This window comes from Ranitomeya imitator, chromosome 6, assembly GCF_032444005.1.
Source record: "Ranitomeya imitator isolate aRanImi1 chromosome 6, aRanImi1.pri, whole genome shotgun sequence".
NCBI classification, from domain to species: Eukaryota; Metazoa; Chordata; class Amphibia; order Anura; family Dendrobatidae; genus Ranitomeya; species Ranitomeya imitator.
This window is the reverse complement of record NC_091287.1, coordinates 478,525,407-478,553,238: the sequence shown is the minus strand read 5'-3', so window position 1 is coordinate 478,553,238 and position 27,832 is coordinate 478,525,407. Positions and strand designations below refer to the sequence as shown.

Genomic DNA, 27,832 nt, shown 5'->3' with positions numbered 1-27,832 from the left:
GAACCACCGATGTCACCACGCCCTCCCGACCTGACCAGCCTGATTGACAGGCGAAAACGGCGACTTTGGTAAGTTATTTCTCAGCATACATGGGGAATCGGGGTACACTACATACACTATAGGAACACACAGCGCAGGCCCTATTTAACAGTATTTATAGCTCAATCTCAAAAAACGGGGTGACAGGTTCCCTTTAAGTGGTGAAAATGCTTTCCAAAGTTTGTTAAAAAAAAATTGCGCCATTTTTCAAAACCCATAGTATCTCCATTTTTTGTGATATCAGGTTGGGTGAGGGCTTATTTTCATGCCAAGCTGATGTTTTTATTGATACCATTTTGGTGCAGATACTATCTTTTTATCGCCCGTTATTGCATTTTAATACAATGTTGCGGTGACCAAAAAAATGTAATTCTGGCATTCTTCCTTTTTTTATCATTACGCCGTTTAACGATCAGGTTAACTCTTTTTTTTATATTGATAGATCGGGCAATTCTGAATGCGGCGATACCAAATATGTGTATATTTAATTTTTTATTGTTTTATTTTGAATGGGGCGAACAGGAGGTGATTTGAACTTTTATAGTTTTTTAATATTTTTTTTTTAAAAAGTTTACTTTTGGCATGCATCAATAGTCTCCATGGGAGACTAGAAGCTGCACTTGTCCAATCGGCTCTGCTACATACAAGTAAGAAAGGAGAGTTAATGGCACGTAAATTCCTATAAGTGTGGTAAGTGGGGTGTCCTGAGTGGGGTGACAGTCCTAGATAGAGAATGAGAGGAGGTTGTGGTCAGAGAGCTGGAGAGAGGGTTGGTAAAATTAAGTCCTGAGCAGAGAAGGGAGAAGATCAGGTCCAGCAAATTCCTGTCTTCATGCGTACGAGAGATAGTAAGGTGTGAAAGGCTTAAAGACACGATTAGAGATAGAAAATCAGTGGCAAATGGGAAGACTGGTTTACACAGGTCTGCAAGGGTGAAGTTGTTTGAAAAGTAAGCATCGATCTCTATTTACTTTTGATCACTGAACACAGTAAAAATATCAAAACAATTCCATCACATTTTTTCACAAACACTGACCACATAGGTTTTTTTTGCATCATACTTTGACCCATTTGCATGACCTTTGGTGGATGAATTGAGAGTCATTAGGTTGGTTAAACATTAATGGACGCTGGGCTGCAATTGGCTGCTGTGGGCAGAAAAGATTTTCTTAACCCATTTTCCAAAGAGTGTGGTGGTGTCCACAGCATAAAAACTGAAATTTGCACTCTGATTGGCTGTTATGGAGAACAAAAGCAGATTTTCTTTTAGACAGAGTTCATAAGAGTGTGGTAGTGTGCTTGCCATGATTCCTTTCAGTATTTAGTGATCATGGTGGAGCAAGCTTTTATTTCTAACAACGTGATCGAAATTGCTACAAGTGGGTCTTGTAATTCACCTGACAACTTTTGCAACAGTTGTGGTTGTTTTGTAGTGAAGAAACAACAAAGGAACATTACGGGCTTCATTAGAAAATTGCATTGGGTGAACTAGGTCAATAGGAATTCCTTCCATGCTTTTCTCAAGACAGTGCCCTATTGTAGTGCAGTGAAACATTTAACATTAAGTACAATGTAAGTGAGTGAGGACTCCTTATTAAAATATTTAGAATTGAGAGTCCTCAGTGGTTGATACCCTTTACTTGGTATTTACTTTGGTTGATACTAACATGGTACCAAGATATATATCTTTCCTGACTCTTTATTAATTCATCCAAAAAAGTCTGAAAGCTGTGCTACCGCATAATGGAAACAAGTATGCTTTATTGCCAGTTGGGCATTCTGTTCATTTGAAGGAAAGCTATGAGAATTTAGATTTTAATCTCAAGAAACTTAACTACGAGGATCAAGGATGATCAATATGTGGTGATCTAAAAGTTCTATTTTTGATCCTTGGGCAGGAAGGAGGATACACAAAGTAACCATGTTTTTTGTGTTAATGGAACAGATGGGATAGGACTCATCACTGAAGCCTAAAAATTGGCCACCGAGAACATCATTGCAACCTGGACTCAAGAACATAGTTGGGGAAAGTTTATTTGGTCCCACTAAAGTTCTCCTGCCACCACTCCACATTAAACTTGGACTGATGAAGCAGTTTGTGAAAGTTCTACTGAAAAAAGGAGATACTTTTAAATACCTGTGTACCAAGTGACTATCCAAAGCAAAACTGAAGGAAGGCATTTTTAAGGGTCCGGATATTCAAAAACTCATGAATTATGACGTGTTTGAAACAAAAATGAAAGATATTGAAGAAAGTTCTTGAGTTGCTTTTAAAGAAGTCATGAAGAAATATCTAGGTAATAGCAAAGGTCCAAAACCTTGAAACATTTCAAGGCCTTGGGTTGCCTGATGAATTTGAAGTTACATTTTTTACATTCCCACTTGGACAACTTTCCTGAAAACCTTGGTGATGTTAGCGAAGAGCAAGGAGAAAGATTTTATCAGGATATCAAAGAGATGGATGTGAACATGATGGGGAACTACTGCTGGATGCTTCACAGAGAAGATTCTCAGGCCTTCTATAAGGGAAAAGGTATTAATAGAAGCTTCGAAGAGAAAAGGAAAAGGCGCAAGAACTAATTTCCCAAAAAGTTGTGAATGTTCAATAAATTTTTATATATAATATGATGTACATTTTTGACTATAGTAAAGATGTTTCTTGTTCATTTCACATTTACTTAATTTGTCCAAAACCATTCATGATAGTTAAAAATAACATTTTTTTTTAATCAGGGCATAATCATAATTAGTCATTCGATTTGAAACAATGCTCATAAACCCATTTTTGCATAACTGTGTTATTTTTTGGGTTGTTAAAGTTCCTCGTGATGAGAGTAGGGATGTTACAGGATAGAAAGTGTGGAATTCAGGTGGAAAAGTGATCGAGGAAGTGACAGGAGGGGACTGGAGGGTGATGCATAACGGCCACTCACAGAGAAAATGGCTGGAAAAGTCTGACAATGTGAACATCAAAAGAAGGGAAGATAATAATAATCATTATTTTTATATAGCACTAACATATTCCGCAGCGCTTTACACTTTGCACACATTATCATCACTGTCCCCGATGGGGATCACAATCTAGAATCCCTATGAGTTTGTCTTTGGAATGTGGGAGGAAACCGGAGTACCCGGAGGAAACCCACGCAAACACGGAGAGAACATACAAACTCTTTGCAGATGTTGTCCTGGGTGGGATTAGAACCCAGGACCCCAGCTGTTGTGAATTCTGTTATCGAACTCCCTCCTGTGGTCATGAATGGTACTTCGGCGAGTTCTGTCCATGGACTCCCTCTGGTAGCTGTGAGTGGAGCTGCTGCTTCTGAGGTTCCTTCCACAGGTGACGTAGTTTATTCTTTGGCTGGCTGCTCTATTTAACTCCACTCAGATCATTACTCCATGCCAGCTGTCAATGTTCTTGTACTGGTTCAGTTCGCTCTTGGATCTTTCTGGTGACCTGTCTACTCCAGCAGAAGCTAAGTCCCTGCTAGTTAATTATTTGTTCATTGTTTCCTTGTCCAGCTTGCTATAATGATTTTGCCTTGCTAGCTGGAAGCTCTGGGATGCAGAGTGGCACCTCTGCACCATGAGTCGGTGCGGAGGTCTTTTTGCACACTCTGCGTGGTCTTTTTGTACTTTTTTGTGCTGACCGCAAAGATACCTTTCCTATCCTCAGTCTGTTTAGTAAATCTGGCCTCCCTTTGCTGAAACCTGTTTCATTTCTGTGTTTGTGACTTTCATCTTAACTCACAGTCAATATATGTGGGGGGCTGCCTTTTCCTTTGGGGAATTTCTCTGAGGCAAGGTAGGCTTTATTTTCTATCTCTAGGGCTAGTTAGCTCTTAGGCTGTCAAGAGGCGTCTAGGCAATGTTAGGTTCGCTCCACGGCTATTTCTAGTTGTGTGATAGGATTAGGGGTTGCGGTCAGCAGAGCTCCCACTTCCCAGAGCTTGTCCTGTGTGAGTTTAACCATCAGGTCGTTCTGGGTGCTCCTAACCACCAGGTCCATAACAGTACAGCTGGCCCAAAGTATTAATGCATCTCAATAGAGGGATAAGAGAAGTTCTGAGACCATTTTTTTTTCTCTGCAGTGTGTTTTGTCTTTCTTTTACCCTTAACCTCTGGGTGGTTCAGGACACAGGTGTAGATATGGACATTCAAGGTCTGTCCTCTTGTGTGGATCATCTCACTGCAAGGGTACAAAACATTCAAGATTTTGTGGTTCAGAATCCGATGTTAGAGTCTAGAATTCCAATTCCTGATTTGTTTTCTGGGGATGGATCTAAGTTCCTGAATTTCAAAAATAATTGTAAACTGTTTCTAGCTTTGAAACCCCGCTCCTCTGGTGACCCCGTTCAACAAGTAAAAATCATTATTTCTTTGTTGCGTGGTGACCCTCAAGACTGGGCATTTTCCCTTGCGCCAGGAGATCCTGCATTGCGTGATGTAGATGCGTTTTTTCTGGCGCTTGGATTGCTTTATGATGAACCAAATTCAGTGGATCAGGCAGAGAAAATCTTGCTGGCTTTGTGTCAGGGTCAGGATGAAGCGGAGGTGTATTGTCAGAAGTTTAGAAAGTGGTCTGTGCTTACTCAGTGGAATGAGTGTGCCCTGGCAGGAATTTTCAGAAAGGGTCTTTCTGAAGCCCTTAAGGATGTCATGGTGGGATTTCCCACGCCTGCTGGTCTGAATGAGTCTATGTCCTTGGCCATTCAGATCGATCGGCACTTGCGTGAGCGCAAAGCTGTGCACCATTTGGTGGTATTCTCTGAGCATAGGCCTGAGGCTATGCAATGTGATAGGACTTTGACCAGAGCTGAATGGCAAGAACACAGACGTCGGAATGGGCTGTGTTTTTACTGTGGTGATTCCACTCATGCTATCTCCGATTGTCCTAAGCGTACTAAGCGGTTCGCTAGGTCTGCCACCATTGGTACGGTACAGTCTAAATTTCTTTTGTCCGTTACTCTGATTTGCTCTTTGTCGTCCTATTCTGTTATGGCATTTGTGGATTCAGGCGCTGCCCTGAATTTGATGGACTTGGAGTTTGCCAGGCGCTGTGGTTTTTTCTTGGAGCCCTTGCAGTATCCTATTCCATTGAGAGGAATTGATGCTATGCCTTTGGCCAAGAATAAGCCTCAGTACTGGACTCAATTGACCATGTGCATGGCTCCTGCACATCAGGAGGATATTCGCTTTTTGGTGTTGCATAATCTGCATGATGTGGTCATTTTGGGGTTGCCATGGCTACAGGTCCATAATCCAGTATTGGATTGAAAATCTATGTCTGTGTCCGGCTGGGGTTGTCAGGGGGTACATGGTGATGTTCCATTGCTGTCAATTTCGCCTTCCACTCCTTCTGAAGTCCCTGAGTTTTTGTCAGATTACCGGGATGTATTTGATGAGCCCAAATCCAGTGCCCTACCTCCTCATAGGGATTGCGATTGTGCTATTAATTTGATTCCTGGTAGTAAGTTTCCTAAGGGCCGACTGTTTAATTTATCTGTGCCAGAGCACGCCGCTATGCGGAGTTATATAAAGGAATCCTTGGAGAAAGGTCATATTCGCCCATCGTCATCACCGTTGGGAGCAGGGTTCTTTTTTGTGGCCAAGAAGGATGGTTCTTTGAGACCTTGTATTGATTACCGCCTTCTTAATAAGATCACAGTCAAATTTCAGTACCCTTTGCCGCTGCTGTCTGATTTGTTTGCTCGGACTAAGGGGGCTAGTTGGTTCACCAAGATAGATCTTCGAGGGGCGTATAATCTTGTGCGAATTAAACAGGGCGATGAATGGAAAACAGCATTTAATTCGCACGAGGGCCATTTTGAGTACCTGGTTATGCCATTCGGGCTTTCTAATGCTCCATCTGTGTTTCAGTCCTTTATGCATGACATCTTCCGAAAGTACCTGGATAGATTCATGATTGTATATTTGGATGATATTTTGGTCTTTTCGGATGATTGGGAGTCTCATGTGAAGCAGGTCAGAATGTTGTTCCAGGTCCTTCGTGCGAATTCCTTGTTTGTGAAGGGGTCAAAATGTCTCTTTGGAGTTCAGAGGGTTTCATTTTTGGGTTTCATTTTTTCCCCTTCTACTATCGAGATGGACCCTGTTAAAGTTCAGGCCATTTATGATTGGACTCAGCCGACATCTGTGAAGAGCCTGCAGAAGTTCCTGGGCTTTGCTAATTTTTACCGTCGCTTCATCGCTAATTTTTCTAGTGTTGCTAAACCGTTGACTGATTTGACCAAGAAAGGTGCTGATGTGGTCAATTGGTCCTCTGCGGCTGTAGAGGCTTTTCAGGAGTTGAAGCATCATTTTTCTTCAGCCCCTGTGTTGTGCTAGCCAGATGTTTCACTCCCGTTTCAGGTCGAGGTTGATGCTTCTGAGATTGGAGCAGGGGCTGTTTTGTCGCAAATAAGTTCTGATGGCTCGGTGATGAAACCATGTGCCTTCTTTTCTAGAAAATTCTCGCCTGCTGAGCGCAATTATGATGTTGGCAATCGAGAGTTGTTGGCCATGAAGTGGGCATTCGAGGAGTGGCGACATTGGCTTGAAGGAGCCAAGCATCGCGTTGTGGTCTTGATGGATCACAAGAATTTGACTTATCTCGAGTCTGCCAAACGGTTGAATCCTAGACAGGCTCGATGGTCGCTGTTTTTCTCCCGTTTTGATTTTGTGGTTTCGTACCTTCCAGGCTCTAAGAATGTGAAGGCTGATGCCCTGTCAAGGAGTTTTGTGCCTGACTCTCCGGGTGTTCCTGAGCCGGCGGGTATTCTCAAAGAGGGGGTAATTTTGTCTGCCATCTCCCCTGATTTGCGGCAGGTGCTGCAGAAGTTTCAGGCTGATAGACCTGACCGTTGTCCAGCGGAGAAACTGTTTGTCCCTGATAGATGGACTAGTAGAGTTATCTCTGAGGTTCATTGTTCGGTGTTGGCTGGTCATCCTGGAATCTTTGGTACCAGAGATTTGGTGGCTAGGTCCTTTTGGTGGCCTTCTTTGTCACGGGATGTGCGTTCTTTTGTGCAGTCCTGTGGGACTTGTGCTCGGGCTAAGCCCTGCTGTTCTCGTGCCAGTGGGTTGCTTTTGCCCTTGCCGGTCCCGAAGAGGCCCTGGACGCATATTTCCATGGATTTTATTTCAGATCTCCCTGTCTCTCAAAGGATGTCGGTCATTTGGGTGGTTTGTGATCGCTTCTCTAAGATGGTCCATTTGGTACCCTTTTCTAAATTGCCTTCCTCCTCTGATTTGGTGCCATTGTTTTTCCAGCATGTGGTTCATTTGCATGGCATTCCGGAGAACATCGTCTCGGACAGAGGTTCCCAGTTTGTTTCGAGGTTTTGGCGTTCCTTTTGTGCTAAGATGGGCATTGATTTGTCTTTTTCTTCGGCTTTCCATCCTCAGACAAATGGCCAAACCGAACGAACTAATCAGACTTTGGAAACATATCTGAGATGCTTTGTTTCTGCTGATCAGGATGATTGGGTGTCCTTCTTGCCTTTGGCTGAGTTCGCCCTTAATAATCGGGCCAGCTCGGCTACTTTCGTTTCGCCTTTTTTCTGTAATTCTGGTTTCCATCCTCGTTTCTCTTCAGGGCAGGTTGAGCCTTTGGACTGTCCTGGTGTGGATACTGTGGTGGACAGGTTGCAGCAGATTTGGTCTCATGTGGTGGACAATTTGACATTGTCCCAGGAGAAGGCTCAACGTTTCGCTAACCGCCGGCGCTGTGTTGGTCCCCGACTTCGCGTTGGGGATTTGGTTTGATTGTCGTCTCGTTATGTTCCTATGAAGGTTTCCTCTCCTAAGTTTAAGCCTCGTTTTATTGGTCCGTATAAGATTTCTGAAGTTCTCAATCCTGTGTCATTTCGTTTGGCCCTTCCAGCTTCTTTTGCCATCCATAATGTGTTCCATAGGTCGTTATTGCGGAGATACGTGGCGCCTATGGTTCCCTCCGTTGATCCTCCTGCCCCGGTGTTGGTCGAGGGGGAGTTGGAATATGTGGTGGAGAAGATTTTGGATTCTCGTATTTCGAGACGGAAACTCCAGTACCTGGTCAAGTGGAAGGGTTATGGTCAGGAAGATAATTCCTGGGTTTTTGCCTCTGATGTTCATGCTGCCGATCTGGTTCGTGCCTTTCATTTGGCTCGTCCTGATCGGCCTGGGGGCTCTGGTGAGGGTTCGGTGACCCCTCCTCAAGGGGGGGGTACTGTTGTGAATTCTGTTATCGAACTCCCTCCTGTGGTCATGAATGGTACTTCGGCGAGTTCTGTCCATGGACTCCCTCTGGTGGCTGTGAGTGGAGCTGCTGTTTCTGAGGTTCCTTCCACAGGTGACGTAGTTTATTCTTTGGCTGGCTGCTCTATTTAACTCCACTCAGATCGTTACTCCATGCCAGCTGTCAATGTTCTTGTACTGGTTCAGTTCGCTCTTGGATCTTTCTGGTGACCTGTCTACTCCAGCAGAAGCTAAGTCCCTGCTAGTTAATTATTTGTTCATTGTTTCCTTGTCCAGCTTGCTATAATGATTTTGCCTTGCTAGCTGGAAGCTCTGGGATGCAGAGTGGCACCTCTGCACCGTGAGTCGGTGCGGAGGTCTTTTTGCACACTCTGCGTGGTCTTTTTGTACTTTTTTGTGCTGACCGCAAAGATACCTTTCCTATCCTCAGTCTGTTTAGTAAATCTGGCCTCCCTTTGCTGAAACCTGTTTCATTTCTGTGTTTGTGACTTTCATCTTAACTCACAGTCAATATATGTGGGGGGCTGCCTTTTCCTTTGGGGAATTTCTCTGAGGCAAGGTAGGCTTTATTTTCTATCTCTAGGGCTAGTTAGCTCTTAGGCTGTGAAGAGGCGTCTAGGCAATGTTAGGTTCGCTCCACGGCTATTTCTAGTTGTGTGATAGGATTAGGGGTTGCGGTCAGCAGAGCTCCCACTTCCCAGAGCTTGTCCTGTGTGAGTTTAACCATCAGGTCGTTCCGGGTGCTCCTAACCACCAGGTCCATAACACCCAGCGCTGATAAGTGAGGGTACTGAATGGATAACCTGAAAATGTTAATTTTGTTGAAAGGAACAGACCAACACCTCCACCTTGTCTGTTGTCAGGTCTGAGGGTATGTGAAAATTGTAGGGTATGTGAAAATTGTAGGCCATCATATGAAAGACAAGCTTCGGCGGTGGTGTCTGACTGCTGGGTCCAGGTTTCAGTGAGAGCCAGAAGATTAAAGGAGTTTGAAAGGAAAATGTTATACACTGACTGTGAGTTCCAGAGTACACAGTTAAAGGAGGCAGATGGCATGCAAGGAATATTAATGAGTTTTGCTGGGGTTGTGAGTGTAGCAAGGAAAGAGTAAAGTTACTATTACAAGAAGGGAATAGGAAAAGGAGAATAGAGAGAGTAAGCACATGGTTAAGTGATTTTGAGAGAGTTTCTTATGTTGTACGGCGGGAATAAATGGATCTGTGTGGTTTAGGATTGTGCAAAGAGCATGGGAACTGTATATAGGAGAAGGTAGGAAAAAGGGGCTGATATGATATTGAATAACATTGGTCTGAGTGCAATCCATTTTTTAACAGATAGCACTCAGAAAATACGGCTGTGTGCACCAGCCCTTAGGCTAAGAAGGCTGCTGGGAGCCAAGGCAGTGCTTGTGCTCTGACCCACCCAGAGCATGTCCAATCTAATTTCCAAGTAAATTTTTAAAGTAAACTCTGCAAGACAACAGCTTTCATTTTGAACAAAGATATGGATTTATGGACTCGGTCAAAGCTGAAGTTTGTTTCTGCATCTAAATACTGTCAGTATATACATCATGTCATTCCAAAATAGGTGTACAGGGAAATATTTCGTACAAGCTACATAATTTTCTACATCCCAGGAGTTTCCTGGTATTCACTTTTTCATTTCTGTACATGGCTCTGGGCTTTGTGGCAGTAGGGGCCTTTAAGTTGTATACACTGAGTAACTCCAGTTCAGTAGGGCTATCTGAGGGAAGATCATATACAAGGTGAGAAAAATAGAGACAGGGACAATGATATGATCGGATCCAATAACATAATCCAGGAAAACCAACTTAAAGTCCGGGAAGTCAAGCAGTAATGTAACAATGACCAAGGCCAGTATATACCTGTGAAAAACACCAGGCCAGTATATACCTGTGAAAAACACTAAACCAAAATATAGTACTAAACAACATGTCACCATGAACTTCACAAATACTTATATTACTGGTTTGGTCTTGATTAATTACTTTCTCATGGAGAATTATCATAGTCATTTGAGTATGAAAACATTTTGTTTTAGTAAGACACAAGTTTCTCACCCTTATCTTCTTGACCCCACCATTACTATTATAGCTTTTCTTGTAAATAGTTGTACGCCACTGATACAAAAAGAAAAGTGGCCTCTCAAGTCAGTTTGGGCATGGGCAACAGATGCATCATTCCACCTCCCAATTGATGGGTGGCCCTCTTACAGGATGGCGGCTTCCATTGCTGGAAAATGACAAATACACTTTATAAAACAGATATTAAATATGACTCGTGTGAAAAATCCGGGAATCTCTGTATAAAGGAAGCTATCATACGGACATTTGTTTTCTGCTATGACAGCCTTGCAAAGTGTATATAATAAATGAAGGATGTAACCTTCAAACTGTTGTGAATACCGGCTGCAGATGTCTTCATTTAAGACACAAGATATAATCATTAAAGAGGCATAGCAGCTATGATTTAGCCGTAAAGAGAAAAACCACTCTGGAATTCGCACAGTATATATTATCTAACAAATAAACACAATTTACCAAGTCAGGGCCGAGGCAGCAATTCGATCATTATTTGAGAAATGAAAGAGTATGAAATGATTATCTGACATCTAGAGGGCTCGCACAGAAGAAGCTATGACATTCTTGACCTAACTGATTACTTGCCTTTCACATTGCTCCCTTGTTAAATCATCATTCTTTCCTAGTTTTTCCACAATGTTTGCACGGTTGTCTTTTATCATGTAGGCTATATTTGTCATGCAATTTTCTGTACGCTTAGTAATCTAGCATAGCATGTCTGATTTAATAGAATGGATATTATCCAGTGTTCAGGAAAAAGTGTCAGACTAAGGATTCTTGAGAGTGGAATAAGTATGGGACAGTAAATGGAGCAGGGTTTGGGGATCGTGTGGTACAACCAGGGTGCAGCGGTGACAACTCAGGAACCATGGGTACAACTCCAAACTCATGCTTAAATACTTAATAAACACAAGGATTCTGATTCATTATTGCTGTTTTTCCAGTTTACTGGATTAATTTGCTCCATTTTAATGCCCTAAGTATTTGCAACTTATTGTCTATAGGATCAAGTCATTATTGCATTTGTGCTTGTTTTTTGTCAAGTTTTGGATATTTTGCAACATTTTTTTTGTTTGCACCAAACTCCTCTTTCCATTTGTACCTTTTTTGAATTTTATTTTACATACAGTCATGGCCAAAAGGCCCCCTTGAAATTGTTCCAGAAACTAAAGTATTTCTCCCAGAAAATTATTGCAATTGCATGTTTGGTTATACATGTTTATTTCCTTTGTGTATATTGAAACAACACACAAAAAAACACAAAACAAAAACACAAATTGGACATAATTTCATGCAAAATCCCCATAATGAGCTGGTCCCTCAACTTAATATTTGGTTGCACACTTTGGAATAAATAACTGCAATCAATCGCATCCTATAGCCAGGTCTCTCATATTTGAAGGGTGACTTCTCCCAACAACAATTTTAAGATCTCAATGGAATTTAAATCCGGAATTTTGGTCCAATCCTCTTTGCAGATCATCTCTAAATCATTAAGATTTTGAGGCTGTCGCATGGCAACTCAGAGCTTCAACTCCCTCCATAAGTTTTCTATGGGATTAAGGTCTGGAGACTGGTTAGGCCACTCCATGACCTTAATGTGCTTCTTTTTGAGCCACTCCTTTGTTGCTTTGGCTGTATGTTTTGAGTCATTGTCTTGCTGGAACACCCAGCTACGACCCATTTTTAATGTCCTGGCGGAGAGAAGGAGGTTGTCACTCAGAATTTTACGGTACATGACTCCATCCATTCTCCCAGCGATACAGTGAAGTAGTCCTGTGCCTTAAGCAGAGAAACACCCTCAAAACATAATTTTTCCACCTCCATGCTTGACAGTGGGGATGGTGTTCTTTTGGTCATAGGCAGCATTTCTCTTTCTCCAAACACGACGAGTTGAGTAAATGCCAAAGAACTAAATTTTTGTCTCACCTGACCACAACACCTTCTCCCAATCATTCACAGAATCATCCAGGTGTTCATTAGCAAACTTTAGACAGGCCTTCACGTGTGCCTTCTTGAGCAGGGGGACCTTGTGGGCACTGCAGGATTTTAAACCAATACGGCGTAATGTGTTACCAATAGTTTTCTTGGTGGTTGTGGTCCCAGTTGCCTTGAGATCATTAACATGTAGTTTTAGGCTGATCTCTCGCCTTCCTTATGATCAAGGATATCCCACGAGGTGACATTTTGCATGGCGCCCCAGATCGATGTCCATTGACAGTCATTTTGTACTTCTTTCTTTTTCTTACTATTGCACCAAAATTTGTCTCCTTCTCACCCAGCGTCTTACTTATGGTTTTTGAAGCCTCCCATTATAAACATACAGCATGCACTTGTGGGGCTATAGGTCCCAGAACACCACATCGCTTCAGGCTGGCAGTGCAGAGTCCCCTCCACTGTGACACATATATCGGCCATTCACCACAATGTCGGATTTTGTCACATAATCACATCCATGCATGCAATTGCCATGCATTCCTATGGCCTCAATACGCCTCCGTGCGTATACTGGGGAGACCGTGCAGCGCCCCCTACCTGTTAAAGGGGTCACTGCATCACAATATATGTATATATATATATATATATATATATATACACACATATAGAAGTGCTCAACATAGATCTTAAAAAACAGAGGGTATATTGGTAAATTATGACTTTACAGTATATAAAGAATAACGTTACTTTGCTATAATTATAATACCTTTTTAAGGTTATATGCTGTTTTTTTCAGGTCTGCGCATTAGGTATAATTCTGTTCTGCAATTTTCAAACATGCTCAGCAATGACATCTATGTATTTCTAACATAATACAGGGAGAGATTGGACGAGAGATGTACATCATCAAGCAAGGAGCTGTGCAGGTTCTCGGAGGACCTGATGATCAGAAGGTGCTGGTGACACTGAAGGCTGGAGCTGTGTTTGGAGAAATCAGGTTAATTACATCTTATCTTCAAAGCGGTAGAAGTAGGAGCTAACATGTCAATGACAGCAATTTGACACTAATGTGGCTTCATGTATCAATGTAGGACATCGAGATCCTTAATGGGCTTGAAAGTGAAGAAAAAAATAAATTTGAAATAAAATTCTTAGATCAGATAGACTGGGTGGACATCAGTGAGAGCAGCCTCTTCTTACCACAGAAACCCTGCTATCTCCAGTATTAGATCAGATAGATAAGGTGGACAGTAATGTGAGCAGCCTCTTTTACCACACCACCCCTGTTATCTCCAGCACATATGTAGTAGTAGAGCACGACACTCCTGACACCAGGTGCACATTTGGAGCCCCATCCGCTGTATAAAATCTGTTAAGAACTTGGCACTCAATTGATGTAGAACAAAGCTGATTTTTTTGCAATCCACAAAGAACAGATATGACGTTTCAGTCTTAGTTTAGACTTTCTTCAGATGTACAGATTGCCATAGAAGAATATAGGACTCAATGATGAAACTAAACATGATGCAGTGTAACTGGAAAGTGGGAATACCACCGAAATGTCATGCATGTTCACTGTGGATTGCAAATAAATCATCTTTTTCCTATATCATTTGAGTGCCAAGTTCTTCATAGATATCTCCAGTATATAGACCAGAAAGACAGGTCATATGCTTGCACTGAAATCATTTGTAGTACTAGTTCTGTACTCTCACCTCTTATTTGTCATCATATCAAGAACTGATATTTCTTACAGTCTTCTAGCCGCCGGCGGAGGGAATCGCAGAACGGCTAATGTGGCAGCTCATGGATTCGCAAATCTTTTCATTCTGGATAAGAAGAGTCTTGGTGAAATTTTGGTTCACTATCCAGATTCGAAGAAGTTACTTACAAAGAAAGCCAAGTATGTTTTAGTATTAAAGAAGACCTTTTACCAAATTTCTCACGTTGAGCTGGACACACGATATAATATGGTCTCCAGAGCAGAATAAACCATTTTTCTTATATCATCTCTCCGTCGTGGAGACGTTCGCAATCAAACATTTGGCACCTCTGGAGCCTGCAGCACTTAGATTGCCTGCAGATGGGGTTAACTCTTGTGGGGTACCCATATTAGGGGGAGATAAGTGGGTACAGGTGGCTCAGTTCTTGCTTGTTAGGAAGTTGTTGTAAAGTACAGAAAAGAGAAGAACCTATTGTCCACAGATCAGCGTTGATTGAAGATGTTGTGTGTGAAGAAGAGAGAGGAGACCATACTGGGATAGCAAGGTCTGAAGTAACCAAGTGCCAGCCAGATTCTTTATCTCAGGAAAGTGTGGGCCTACAGCAAGCATTATCTACTGTATACTAGATAGGAAATATCAAGTGTAGCCAAACCTGAGGGTCACAAAGAAGATAAGCCAGGCTGAGGCACATGTTGTCCAAAGTGGATTGCCACAAGTGTGAACAGATATGAAAATACAGGAACATACAAAGAGGCATGTGCCCATACATTTGGAAAGCTGAAAATAGCTGTGAGAAGTAGTTTAGTGCAACATGAAACAGAAGAAATGTACCGCCACATATAACTGTGAAGTTCCTGTCTCTGACTAGCAGATGTATTCTTTAAGTGTCATGCCTGCTATCAGATGTATATATGTTTCACCAGTTTGCTTACTAAAGAAAAGTTTATTTTTGCACTCTGGTCTCTCTCATTCATCTCTACTTCATCAGGACCCTTCCTGCCATGTCCAGCGGCAGCATGTGATCCACAGTGTCAAATGATAAAGGTAAAAATATACACACCCACCCTTTCCTGTAGCGTGTCGGGGCACAGCAGTGACCCTTGGCCGGGGAGCGAGTTCCAATCTCGTAACATCCACTTGGACTTAACAAAACTTAACTTATGAGTTGCCAACACTCGGACTGCTTATGTCTCTGCAACGGAGAGAAGAAATAAACAAAAACATTTTTTTACTGCTCATCGTGTATCCAACTCAACATGACAAATTTGGTGAAACATCCTTTAAAAAGAATTAAATAATAGTAGTGTTATTATCATGGGTTTATTGCGACAGAAAGGGGCCAAAAAAATGTGGTGATTTCACGTAGTCCTGCACTAATTAGAAGCAATTCACCATCATAGTAAACAGTGCTTTTTTCTGCTACCAATTCAGGGGTTAATAACTCTTGGAGCTTTTTTTCTTTGATGTTCTCAGCTGTTTAGTGTTGGCCACTCCCCTCTGCTATATGTACTTGCCTCTGGCAATCAGGGATTACCAGTGTTAGTTTTATACTGCCTGGTTCTGGAGTTGGAGGTGTTGGTTGTTTGAGGAGGTGTTTGGAGTGTTGTTCAGAAGACTGTTGCTTGATGATTTGTCTGTGTGCATATCCACATCCTCTTTTACTTGTTTTTTTCCTTCCTTTACTTCCCAGTGTTCCACTTTGTGGTTTCTGAGTGCATATTTGTATGATTGGTATTTTCATTTATCCCTGTATGTCTTCCCTTGTTAGTCTAGTTTGTGTATTCTTATGCACTGCAACACCTCAGTTCCCTGGGTGGGGGAGGAGAAATATAAGGGCTGATTTGCTCAGCAAGGCATGTGGCCCCGGCATCTTCACCATCAGAAGCAATCTGGAAAGCAGGGATAGAAAGGGCACCCCTAGCTTTTGGGATAGGGATAGCCCCTAACCCCGGGATATCCTGCTACAGTGATGTGACAGTTATACTGTATATCAATGTTATACTGAAGATAGACTTTTTGTACAGTGTCTGAAAGGAGTTTAGTAAAAATCTACTCACTGACATTGCACTGTACTAGTTTGTGCATTTTTGAGTGCAAAAAATCTGCTCCAAGATCCGCAACAATTCTGCCATTTGTGAGCTTAGCCTAAAAGTTCTCTCCACAGACTCTAAGTTACAATCTGAGGGTCTTTTATAATGTCAGCAGTTTACACACCAATACCAGACATTTCTAATTATTGACCAGAAGAGATTAATGCCATAATGAGCAGAATGAAACATTGATCCCGTATTGTGCTAGTGTATAATTTCACATCATTGCATGTAATGATTTCACGAGGACATGTCAGATCATTAATTACTCAGCCAATCAATTACGTTAATTTATCAGTTCATGATAAAGGACATTTTAAATCGTGATCTATTAGGGGTCCTCAAACAGCTACTTATGAGTCAATGTAAAATGAAGCAAAAAAAGAAGCCGAAATGTGACATGACACTATAGCTCAACATTGTGTACAATCACCTCGTATATTCAGGGAAAGTAAGAGACCTCGATATAGTGGAAGCATCTGATAAGAAAAATAATCTAATTGATCCAATGAGAATCAACTTTGAGTCGAATTTCTTAATATTCACAATTTGAACAGTTTGCCGATCTGCGCAAATCAAATTGCAAAGAAAAACGCTGCTGAAGAGTCACTGAGGAGTCTAATAATGTCGGGAGCACACAGGTGGGCTTCCCCTTATTGCTCTTCAGGAATAAACATCACAAGTTCAACAACAGCCAATCAGGGGGGACTATTGCATCCTGTATAAAAGATTGGGGTTGACCAAGCAGTGTTATTTTCTGTTTTTACAGCGTAGAGGTCAGAAAAATCAATTGCCTTCAAAAATTGAGTGTATTGTTAACATTTTTCTTTTTTTGCACTCTTCTGTATCGCAATAGTCCAATATTAGACCCGTACACTACACCTGAACACAGTGGCATGTTGCTGGTCTGTTTTTAGGACCGCAAAATTAATAATGTTTTCTTATCTCATTTCTTTGGAGGGAGAAATACTAGAGATGCATTATCTTATAATCTTTAATATAATGGGCACATTTGCATTTTTTAAATACCAGTTTTAAAGGTCAATTTATCAACTATATACAACACGACCATACTGCACGCTATTCACGCTATTGCCAAATTTTAATTTTCATTTCTAGTCGTGAACCTACTGTATGTGTATCAACTGTGCAATGTAGCATTTTGGGTTTCACTGCATTTTTTGTTCCAAGGAAGGGGAATAAATAAACTGTAAACTGTAAAAACGCTCCGTCATTTTAATTGGCAGCCGGTTCTGCAGCTCAGTTTCAACAATATTCTTTTTATTTGGGGGGATTTCTTAACAATTTATGGGAAGGGGATTATAGTTATAGACAATATGGTGAGTAATAAAACATAACATAGCGATGTAAAACTTGTTCTATTAAACAAGTAAGAAGATATATTCAAAGAAGAATCAACAGAGAAAAAAAGGTTAATGCAAAAGGAAAAGAATGTGGAAGGAGAAGTTAGGAAAGGAAGAGGGGAAGGGTAAAGAAAGAAAAGGGCATAGCAGAAGGTTGGATCAGATAAACATGGAGAGTAGGGACAGGGGAAAAGATCATCCTTTTTGAAACAATATTTATATTAAAACAATTTTCAATTTCCTTTGCTAAATATGCAATTGTACTTGTACTACTTGGCAAATAATAAAGCTTTTAACCTAAAAGGGGGCATTCCGACTTGAGGAAAGAAATAGGTTCTAAGATGACCATGTGGAATAGTATTTTTTTAAAGAATTGTTTCTTAGAGCACAAGAATGTTAAAAAGAATTATGGGTAGACATTCTATTCATTATTTCTGAAATGGAGGGAACATCTATTGATTTCCACTTAGATGCTATAAGTATTTTTGTTCCAGCAAATAGATGAATTGAGATATTTAATTTTGGGGGGAAGTCGGTTTGAATCAAGCAAGAACAAAACCAGTTGAGGAGACAATTCAATTGCAGAGTTGTTAATATTGCTCAATAAATTAGCAAATTCTTTCCACAGGTTGATTATTTTAGGACATGACCATAAAATATGCAATATGTTAGCTTTTTGAGTACAGTTCCACCAGTCTGATCCTTCCTCAAAAATCTGCTTTAATCTGACAGGTTTATAGAACCAACAAGATAAGATTTTAAAATAATTCTCATCAATATTAGCATTTACTTTTGATTGTTATATTATTTCAATTGCTTCTTACCATGACTCAGGCGAGAAACATATACCGTATATACTCGAGTATAAGCCGACCTGAGTATAAGCCGAGGCACTTACTTTTGCCACGGAAAACTGGGTAAGCTTATTGACTTGAGCATAAGCCAGGTATACATTGTCCCCCTCATCCCTGTCCTGCTATGCGTGGCTCCCCCTGTCCTGTCCTGGAATGTGGCTCCCCCTGTCCTGTCCTAGCATGTGGCTCCCCCGTCGCTGTCCTGGTATGTGGCTCCCCCGTCGCTGTCCTGGAATGTGGCTCCCCCTGTCCTGTCCTAGCATGTGGCTCCCCGTCGCTGTCCTGGTATGTGGCTCACCTTGTCCTGTCCTGGTATGTGGCTCCCCTTGTCCTGTCCTGGTATGTGGCTCCCCTTGTCCTGTCCTGGTATGTATGGCTACCCCTGTCCTGTCCTGGTATGTGTGGCTCCCCCTGTTGCATGCATGACTCCCCCGGTCCCACATTGCTCAACTCCCCGGACCCGCATGGCTTGGCTCCCTCGTCCCGCATGGCTCAGCTCCCCCCCTTCCCCTGGTTGTATGCATGGCTCACATTGCCCCCCTTCCCGCCATACTCACCCTCCTCACACCTGCATCTCCATCCCTGCATCTCCGTTGTACCGGTGCCAGCGGCTCTCCTCTCCCCTGCTCAGCAATCACGTGGTCCCGCACATTAACCCTGCTGTTCTGTTTAGATTTCACATACACTTGTACTGTTCCCAGTCATTTTTGACCGTCCTTATAAAATAATCATTTTTAGCTAATCTAAGTGGTTTTTTTAAACAGTTTTTGCACTATTATATTGCTTGTGAAGATGGTTGTTCAAATACCAGAAAAAAAAATAAATACAAAGCTTGTTTTATATTTTTTTTATATCCAAAAGGGAACATGGTATTTTTTCGATTTTTGTAAAAATTGATTATTTTTGCAGATAAAAAAAAAATCTTGATCTAAATGTTAACTATAAGTAATAATATCAAACATTATGTAGATATACTTTTTTCAAAGGCAAAAAAAAAGAAAAAAAGCTTTTTTCTCTATAAAATGGCAAAAAACGTTGTTTTTTATACACTTATACTGTTCCCGGTCATTTTTGACCGGACCTAACAAAGTTGTGATTTGTACCTAATTCAAGTGTTATTTGATTACCTGTTGCATTGTTTTACTGTATGTGAACATGGTTTTCAATAATCAGATGAAAAATTAAATCAAAAACTTTTATTTTTTGAATCAAATAAATTAACATTTTTTGCAATATTTGCTTCATATTGCACATAAAAACTTTTCTTTATTCTAAACTATATACAAACTTTTAAAAAAAAAAAAGGTTTTTTGTCAAAAACAAATGATAAATGCGATCAATGTATTACTTGCATTGATCACATGTATAATTTACATGACGCTTGCACAAGTATTTTGCACATTTGCAACACATAATATTAGATTTATGGTTACTGGACGTTGGACAGAATGAGCATCTTTTACGCTTGCAGCTGGTTGCGATGGTGGAAGCCGTTTCAGTATCAGTGGTGGTCGAAGCTGTTGGCTCGCCGTCTCCACCATGCTCTCGAATTTGTCGGGCCACTTTTTCTGCACTCTCATTTCTTGGATTTCGTGGCCGTGTTTTTACATATGGATTAGTGAGAGACTTCCCCAATTCCTCAATAAAAAGCCGTCGTTTGTGTAATTTTTTTTCTTGCCCTTTGGGGTTTATTTCCCGCCACAATACAAAGGCATTATAGGCAGATACATCGATCAGGTTGTAAAAGAGAATCATAGGCCACCTATTTGTTTTTCTTTTACATGTATACGTGCCTACAAGCTGGTCTAATGCGTCAACAGCACCTTTAGTGGCGTTATAGTGAAGAATCATGTCTGGCTTTCTGTCATCTCTCTCACTTATTTTTGCATCATGGTGCATGGTGCTCATGAGGATAACTTGTTTATTTTTTTTGGGAACGTACGACACTACCGTAGTGTCCTTTGTAAAATAAAACATTGAACTGTGTACGTCTCTCTTATTGAGGATACCCTGTGGAAGTTCAGGTTTATTTTTTCGTACAGTACCCAGCATAGTTATATTGTTTTTTTGTAACATCTGCCCCAATTGGTAGGATGTGAAGAAATTGTCACAGGTAACGTTTCTCCCTTTGAGTCCATGGGTCAAGTCCAAAACTACCCTCATGCCTTGGTTTTTTTCAGGTCTTTCTAGAGGGTTTTTTCCAATATATACTTGAACATTTGCAGCATATGATGTTTTACTGTCACACAGAGTCCAGATTTTTATACCGTATTTTGCTGGTTTACTTGGAATGTATTGCCTGAATGGGCACCTGCCTCTAAATGACACCAGCTGCTCATCAACAGTGACATTTTCTACGGTATTATAACATTTTGGGAGTATCTCGACCCATTTACTCCACAAATCCCTAATTGGGGCAAGTTTATCTGTGCTTCTTCTTTCAGATCTATCCGTTTTGTCATCAAACCGTAGAACTCTGGAAATTTCGTGGAATCTTTCTAAAGACATGGTGGCCCTAAATATATGGCGCCCCGTTTCCGAATTCCACAAACTTTTAGTGGACTCTCCATATGATTTGTATACTCCAGCTAATAGAAGTAACCCGATGTAAGCATTCATAGCCGTCACATCGAAGTTCTTCCATTTATCGCCATAAACCTTTTTTCCCTCAATGTTTGTCATTTGGATAAGTATATTTTGCATGGCTATATTTATGAATAATAGGAATGCCGATTGAATGTCATCAATTCTAGCAATTGCATATCTAGTGGGACCTGGAGTATCTGTGATGACATTTGATGAAGACCTTCTACCAGTCGGAGCAGGAGGCTGCAATTTCCAAACGACATCTTTGTTTTTTGAATTGATTTCTTGCGTCAGACCGGTTGTCGGGGTTTCCACATCAGATTCACCCTCAGAATCCGAGTTCTCGGCAATATCTTCATCCTCACTAATGTTGTCCTCCTCTTCGGAGACATTTTCAGGTGGGACATCCTCGTCTGTATCGGAGTCGTTTATAAACTCCTCCAATTCAGCTTGGGTGAAGTGTCTTCTTCTCATGCTGTAAGGCATCACTGTTGAATGAAAAAATAAAATATATCCATAAACAATGAATGAAAAAAAAAATCAAAACAATTTTGCAACAATACACACAATAACGTCCCGTCACACATTGAGATATGCCCTGTGATTATGGTGCTGGAGCGTCGCAAACAAAAATGAGGCATGCACTCATTCTATCACAGCAGTGAGAATATGTACTCATAAGCAGACATTGAGTCTACACAACACTAATGCTAACCCCCTATCATCCATTCTATCACAGCAGTGAGAATATGTACTCATAAGCAGACATTGAGTCTACACAACCCTAATGCTAACCCCCTATCATCCATTTTATCACAGCAGTGAGAATATTGAATAATTTTAGAATAAAAGAATAATTTATCTGTAACATACCTGTAAAAATGGGACTTCAGAGCTCTGACGTCTGAACCTCTGCTCACTCTGTGTTGTCTCCAGCTGAACTGAAACTCTACACTGCTATGTTATCTGTCTACAGATAAGATCAGAGCAGACACCACCCTGCAGCAGGAAAAAGCTCACAGTACAACACTTTAGGTGAATTCTGCTTAGGACAGCATTGCACAGTGTAATACTGTACAACCAGCAAACACATGGAAAATCAGAAAATCATGATTTACAATATGAAATGTTGACAACTGAATGGAACTAGATCTATATGAACAGCAGGGTAAATAAAAACCAGTGAAATAAATTGCGCATAGCTATACTGGAAGCGAATCCGTCGGCTGTATCGCAACTTGAAAATGTTGGTATGTGTAAATCTTTTCTGACCAAAAGTAGTCAGATACATTGATAAATAGTAGTAGATGCAATATATAGTTCAAAATGAGGTGATAGCACCTTTATTTTTGTCAAAAATTGTCTGGAGAGCTGAATAAAGGCCTATCGGTCATTTTTGACCGAACAGTACAAGTGTAAAAAAAATTGTACCAAATAAAGTAAACAAAAATTAAAAAAAAAAAATTCCCACAGAGAGTACCCCCCTAATGACGAAAAGTCAGGGAGCCTCAAGTCTCAGAATCACACGCTGAATTTTTATAACATTATAGAATTTCAAAAACGGTCATTTTTGACCTAACAGAACAGCAGGGTTAAGGTAATGAATATGTGCTCCACGCCTATGGGAGTAGAGACGCATCCATATTCATTACCTTAATGAGCGGTGCCATGTGACCGCCCAGCACAGGAGAGGAGAGCTGACGGCACTGGGACAAAAGATATGCAGGGACGGAGATGCAGCGATGGAGGGTGAGTATGATGTTTTCTGTTAGCCGGTGGCTGCAGCTGTCACTGTGCCACAGCCGCCGGCTCCTGCCGCTGCTACGCCACTCCCCCTCCCCCGTTCTGGACAATTGACTTGTGTATAAGCCGAGGGGGGCGTTTTCAGCACAAAAAATTATGCTGAAAATCTCGGCTTATACATGAGTATATACGGTATTCATATCTTCTCACTTAACCATGTGTTTTGATTTTTCAATAGTTACGTCACTGTTGAAGAGTGTATACAGATTTTTAGTGTTCCAAATAGTATTTATTAAGGGATTTTCCAGAAGAGATATGATAACTCTTGGATGAGATATCAGGAGAGAGAATTTCACCCTAATATATTTCCTTAGTTCTAAAAAATTACCTCTTTTGGAATGTTGTACGATAGATTCAAAGATAGAAAATTTATGATTAAATCCTTTTTAGGTCCGGTAAATAAGGCCGAACAATTTGTTATACCATTCTTTCTCCGTTTATCCAGAGGGAAGTTTGGAAGGGCACGGCAGAATATAAAGAAAGTTTTTCTAATGGGTAACTAATTTGGTTGTTGTAAGAAATGTTATATAATTTCCTCCAGGTCATAATTGTAGATTTTATTAGTATATTCTCTGGTAGAGAGAGGGATTGGTCTAGTAAATTCGCAATCATAAGAGCCTCTAAGGGAGAAGCAGCTCAGAGTTTCAATTGTCCAAGTTTCATCCGTGTTTTTGATCCAATTTTCATTAGTGTTTGGTCAATGTGTCATTTTTTACCATTAGAGTTTCATCAGTTTTCTTATATGACAAAAAAAATGATGGAAGTTTCTCAAAATTCAGTCAAAAGAATAGCACACGGATGACACCTCATACTTTCATTGGCGAGCTTGATCCATGACTCAGATCAAAATCGCACATATCACCATGATTTTGTGCTTCATAGACTATAACAGGTACCAGCAGTGGCGTAACTTGATGGCAATGAGCCCTAGAACACACATTTGAATAGGAGTCCCCTCGTCATTCCACGTGCTCCCTAATTGTTATCTCATCGTTCCACAATACCCTTTTTCCCCCCAACTCATTTTTTGGTGGCACCTCCACCCCAACTCATAGGCTTGTCATTCTACAGCAATTACTCCAAAATCCTCTCTTATTAAATTGATACACTAAAAGACTCAAATTTGCTACATAGATACAGTCACAGAACCAAAACTACTACATAGCTATAATATTTTTTAGAGAAAATGTTTTGAATAAAAAATTTTTTAACCTAAGCACCAAATTTATGAAGCCCCTTACCACTTTTTTTTAACATTTAAGAAGTATCTGAAAAAATATAGAATTTATAGTATTATGAAAGAAATGCCTAACAATGCTCTTATACATACACAAAAACAGTTACTGTACATACTGTAGCTATACAGAGGGGGACACATTAACATTTTTACAAATTGAAGTAAATTTTTACATTTGCATTACATTTACATTTACATTAGTACAAGAATCTTTTTTTTTTTGACACATACACGGGCAGACTGTTATAAATGTACATGTGCAGGTATGATTGCACACATACACATATTTTATATACACACATGATTGTATACAAATATGATTTAATACATACACATCATTTTATAGTCACACACATGATTTTATACTACAGACGCAGTTCTGATTTGATTTTATACTGTTACCATGTTGACACTATATGATAGGAGATTTATTTATATTACTCAATTATATAGCAAAATTAATTCCACAGACATCATCATCACTGTCCCCATTGAAGCTCATAATCTAGATTCCCTATCGGTATGTCTATGGAGCATGAAAGGAAACCGGAGAACCCAGAGGAAACCTACACAAACACAAAGAGAACATACAAAGTTCTCACAGATGTTGGCCTTGGTGGGATTTGAACTCAAGACCTCCGCGCTGCAAGGCTGCAGTGTTAACCATTGAGAAGCTGCTGCCCATATTTATATTTAAAAACTATTTTTTTTTACATTTTCATTGTTGTTTGGGACTATGAAACTGTCGAGAAAGGGCAAGGGCCACGTCCACATTTATTATGAGAAATAAACTACAAAAAAGTTGAGCAGAATTCTGAAACTCACTTTTCTTTCTCTGCCTTATCTCTTTTGTATCCAACACCTGGATCAATAGTTCTCACTTCTAGTCCTTAGCGACCACATATTTCATCCAATAATATAAAAGTAACTGATTTTAGTATTGATCTGACGGGTGCAAGAAATACACTGAAGTATGCTTAAGCTCACAAAATGAAAACACTCACCTTAAAAACCCACATTAATAGGGTCCAATAATAGGTTGGTCCCTTCATTCACCTTTACTAATAACCACATCTTCTGGCCTTTTGACTCTGTAAGTGAGACCTGACCCTATGCCCCTTCTACATATATTGATGGGTGGCATATAATGAGGCACAGAGCACTATGAAGTAGCCTCATGTCCCAGGCATTTATTATTGCATGCCAGTTCTATGTTATGTTCAGTAGCTTATAAAAGGCCATTTATTTGTACTGTTATCGTAGGAAGCTATAGGTGTTATATTTAGAAGAGGACAAATGCAATGATCTGGCACAAATTGCTCACTCTGGCACAAAGGGAATGGATTGAATCTTTCACAAAGCTTCTTTTCTAGTAAATTTGGATCAATACTTGTAATCTCACCTTCAATCTTGCTGCACCTTAGACGCCAATTCAGTGGCCTTAGAAATACAGTACAGAATATACAGTAAAAGTTTTAATAATAATAGGTACTAACGGGAAGATTTATTAAAGGAAATGTATAGTCCGAAAATAACTTCTTGCTTAACCCCTTTATCCCCAAGTGTGGTTTGCACTTTGTGTGGTGAGCACTTTGAATCCCCAAGTACTTCACAGAAGTTTATAATGTAGAGCCGTAAAAATAAAAAATCATACAGTATTTTGCTCACAAAAATGATGTTTTCGCACCCAAGTTTTTATTTTTTCAAGGGTAACAGGAGAAAGTGGACCCCAAAAGTTGTTGTGCGATTTGTCCTGAGTACGCTGATACCCCATATGTGGGGGTAAACCACTGTTTGGACGCATGGCAGAGATCGGAAGGGAAGGAGCACCAACCAAGAAATTGACCAACGATTTCTCATTTTTACAACACCATTTTTATTAGGGACAACATCACATTTGAAGTCACTTTGAGGGGTCTATATGATAGAAAATATCAAAACGTGACACCATTCTAAAAACTGCACCCCTCAAGGTGCTCAAAACCACATTCAAGAAGTTTATTAACCCTTCAGGTGTTTCACAGGAATTTTTTGAATGTTTAAATAAAAATGAACATTTAACTTTTTTTCACAAAAAAATTATTTCAGATCCAATTTGTTTTATATTACCAAGGATAATAGGAGAAATTGGACCCCAAAAGTTGCTGTACAATTTGTCCTGAGTACGGCGATACCCCATATGTGGGGGTAAACCACTGTTTGGGCGCATGGCAGAGCTCGGAAGGGAAGGAGCACCATTTGACTTTTCAATGCAAAATTGGCTGGAATTGAGATTGGACGCCATGTCGCGTTTGGAGAGCCCCTGGTATGCCTAAACAGTGGAAACCCCCCACAATTGACACTGTTTTGAAAAGTAGACCCCGTAAGGAACTTATGTAGCTGTGTGGTGAGCACTTTGAATCCCCAAGTACTTCACAGAAGTTTATAATGTAGAGCCATAAAAATAAAAAATCGTATTTTTTTCACAAAAATGATGTTTTCGCACCCAATTTTTTATTTTTTCAAGGTTAACAGGAGAAAATGGACACCAAAAGTTGTTGTGTGATTTGTCCTGAGTACGCTGATACCCCATATGTGGGGGTAAACCACTGTTTGGACGCATGGCAGAGATCGGAAGGGAAGGAGCACCGTTTGACTTTTTCAACGCAGAATTGGTTGGAATTGAGATCAGACGCCATGTTTGGAGAGCCCCTGATGTGCCTAAACAGTGGAAACCCTCACAAGTAACCCCATTTTGGAAACTAGACCACCTAAGGAACTTATCTATGTGTGTGGTGTGCACTTTGAAACCCCAATTGTTTCACTAAAGTTTATAATATAGGGCTGTGAAAATTAAAAAATCATTTTTTTTTTCACAAAAATGATTTTTGGCCCCCAATTTTTTATTTTCCCAAGAGTATCCGGAGAAATTGGACCCCAAAATTTGTTGTGCAATTTGTCCTGAGTACGCCGATACCCCACATGTGAGGGGGAACCACCGTTTGGGGGCATTGCAGAGCACAGAAGGGAAGGAGTGCTGTTTTGAAATGCAGACTTAGATGGAATGGTCTGCGGGCGTCACGTTGCGTTTGCAGAGCCCCTGATGTACCTAAACAGTAGAAACCCCCCACAAGTGACCCCATATTGGAAACTAGACCCCAAAGGAACTTATCTGGATATGTTGTGAGAACTTTGAACCCCCAAATGTTTCACTAAAGTTTATAACGCAGAGCCGTGAAAATAAAAAATCTCTTTCTTTCCACAAAAATGATTTTTTTAGCTCCCAGTTTTGTATTTTCCCAATGGTAAGAGGATAAATTGGATACCAAAAGTTGTTGTCCAATTTGTGGTGAGTACGCTGATATCCCATATGTGGGAAAACTACTGTTTGGGCACACGTCGGGGCTCGGAAGGGAAGAAGTGGCGTTTTGGAATGCAGACTTTGATGGAATGGTCTGTGGGCATCACGTTACATTTGCAGAGCCCCTGATGTACCTAAACAGTAGAAACCCCCCACAAGTGACCCCATATTGGAAACTAGACCCCCAAAGGAACTTATCTAGATGTGTTATGAGAACTTTGAATCCCCAAGTGTTTCACTAAAGTTTATTACACAAAGCCGTAAAAATAAAGAAAATAATTTTTTCCCACAAAAATGAATTTTTAGCCCCCAAATTTATATTTTTCCAAGGATAACATGAAAAATTGGACCACAAAAGTTGTTGTCCAATTTGTCCTGAGTATGCTGATATCCCATATGTGGGGGTAAACCACTGTTTGTGCGCACGTTGGGGCTTGAAAGGGAAGAAGTGGAGTTTTAGAATGCAGACTTTGATGGAATGGTCTGTGAGGGTCACGTTGCATTTGCAGAGCCCCTGA

The 27,832-nt window shown here is 40.6% G+C and overlaps 1 protein-coding gene across 2 annotated transcripts in view; it reads left to right on the top strand.

The window, feature by feature from the left end:
- Positions 1 to 27,832, top strand: part of CNGB3 (cyclic nucleotide gated channel subunit beta 3) — a 249,308-nt gene that overhangs the window by 199,573 nt on the left and 21,903 nt on the right. For both annotated transcript variants that reach the window (XM_069731577.1, XM_069731576.1), the window contains 2 exons: positions 13,195 to 13,313; positions 14,073 to 14,219. In XM_069731577.1, the coding sequence (XP_069587678.1) occupies positions 13,195 to 13,313; positions 14,073 to 14,219 (266 nt within the window). The remainder of the gene's footprint in view (positions 1 to 13,194; positions 13,314 to 14,072; positions 14,220 to 27,832) is intronic.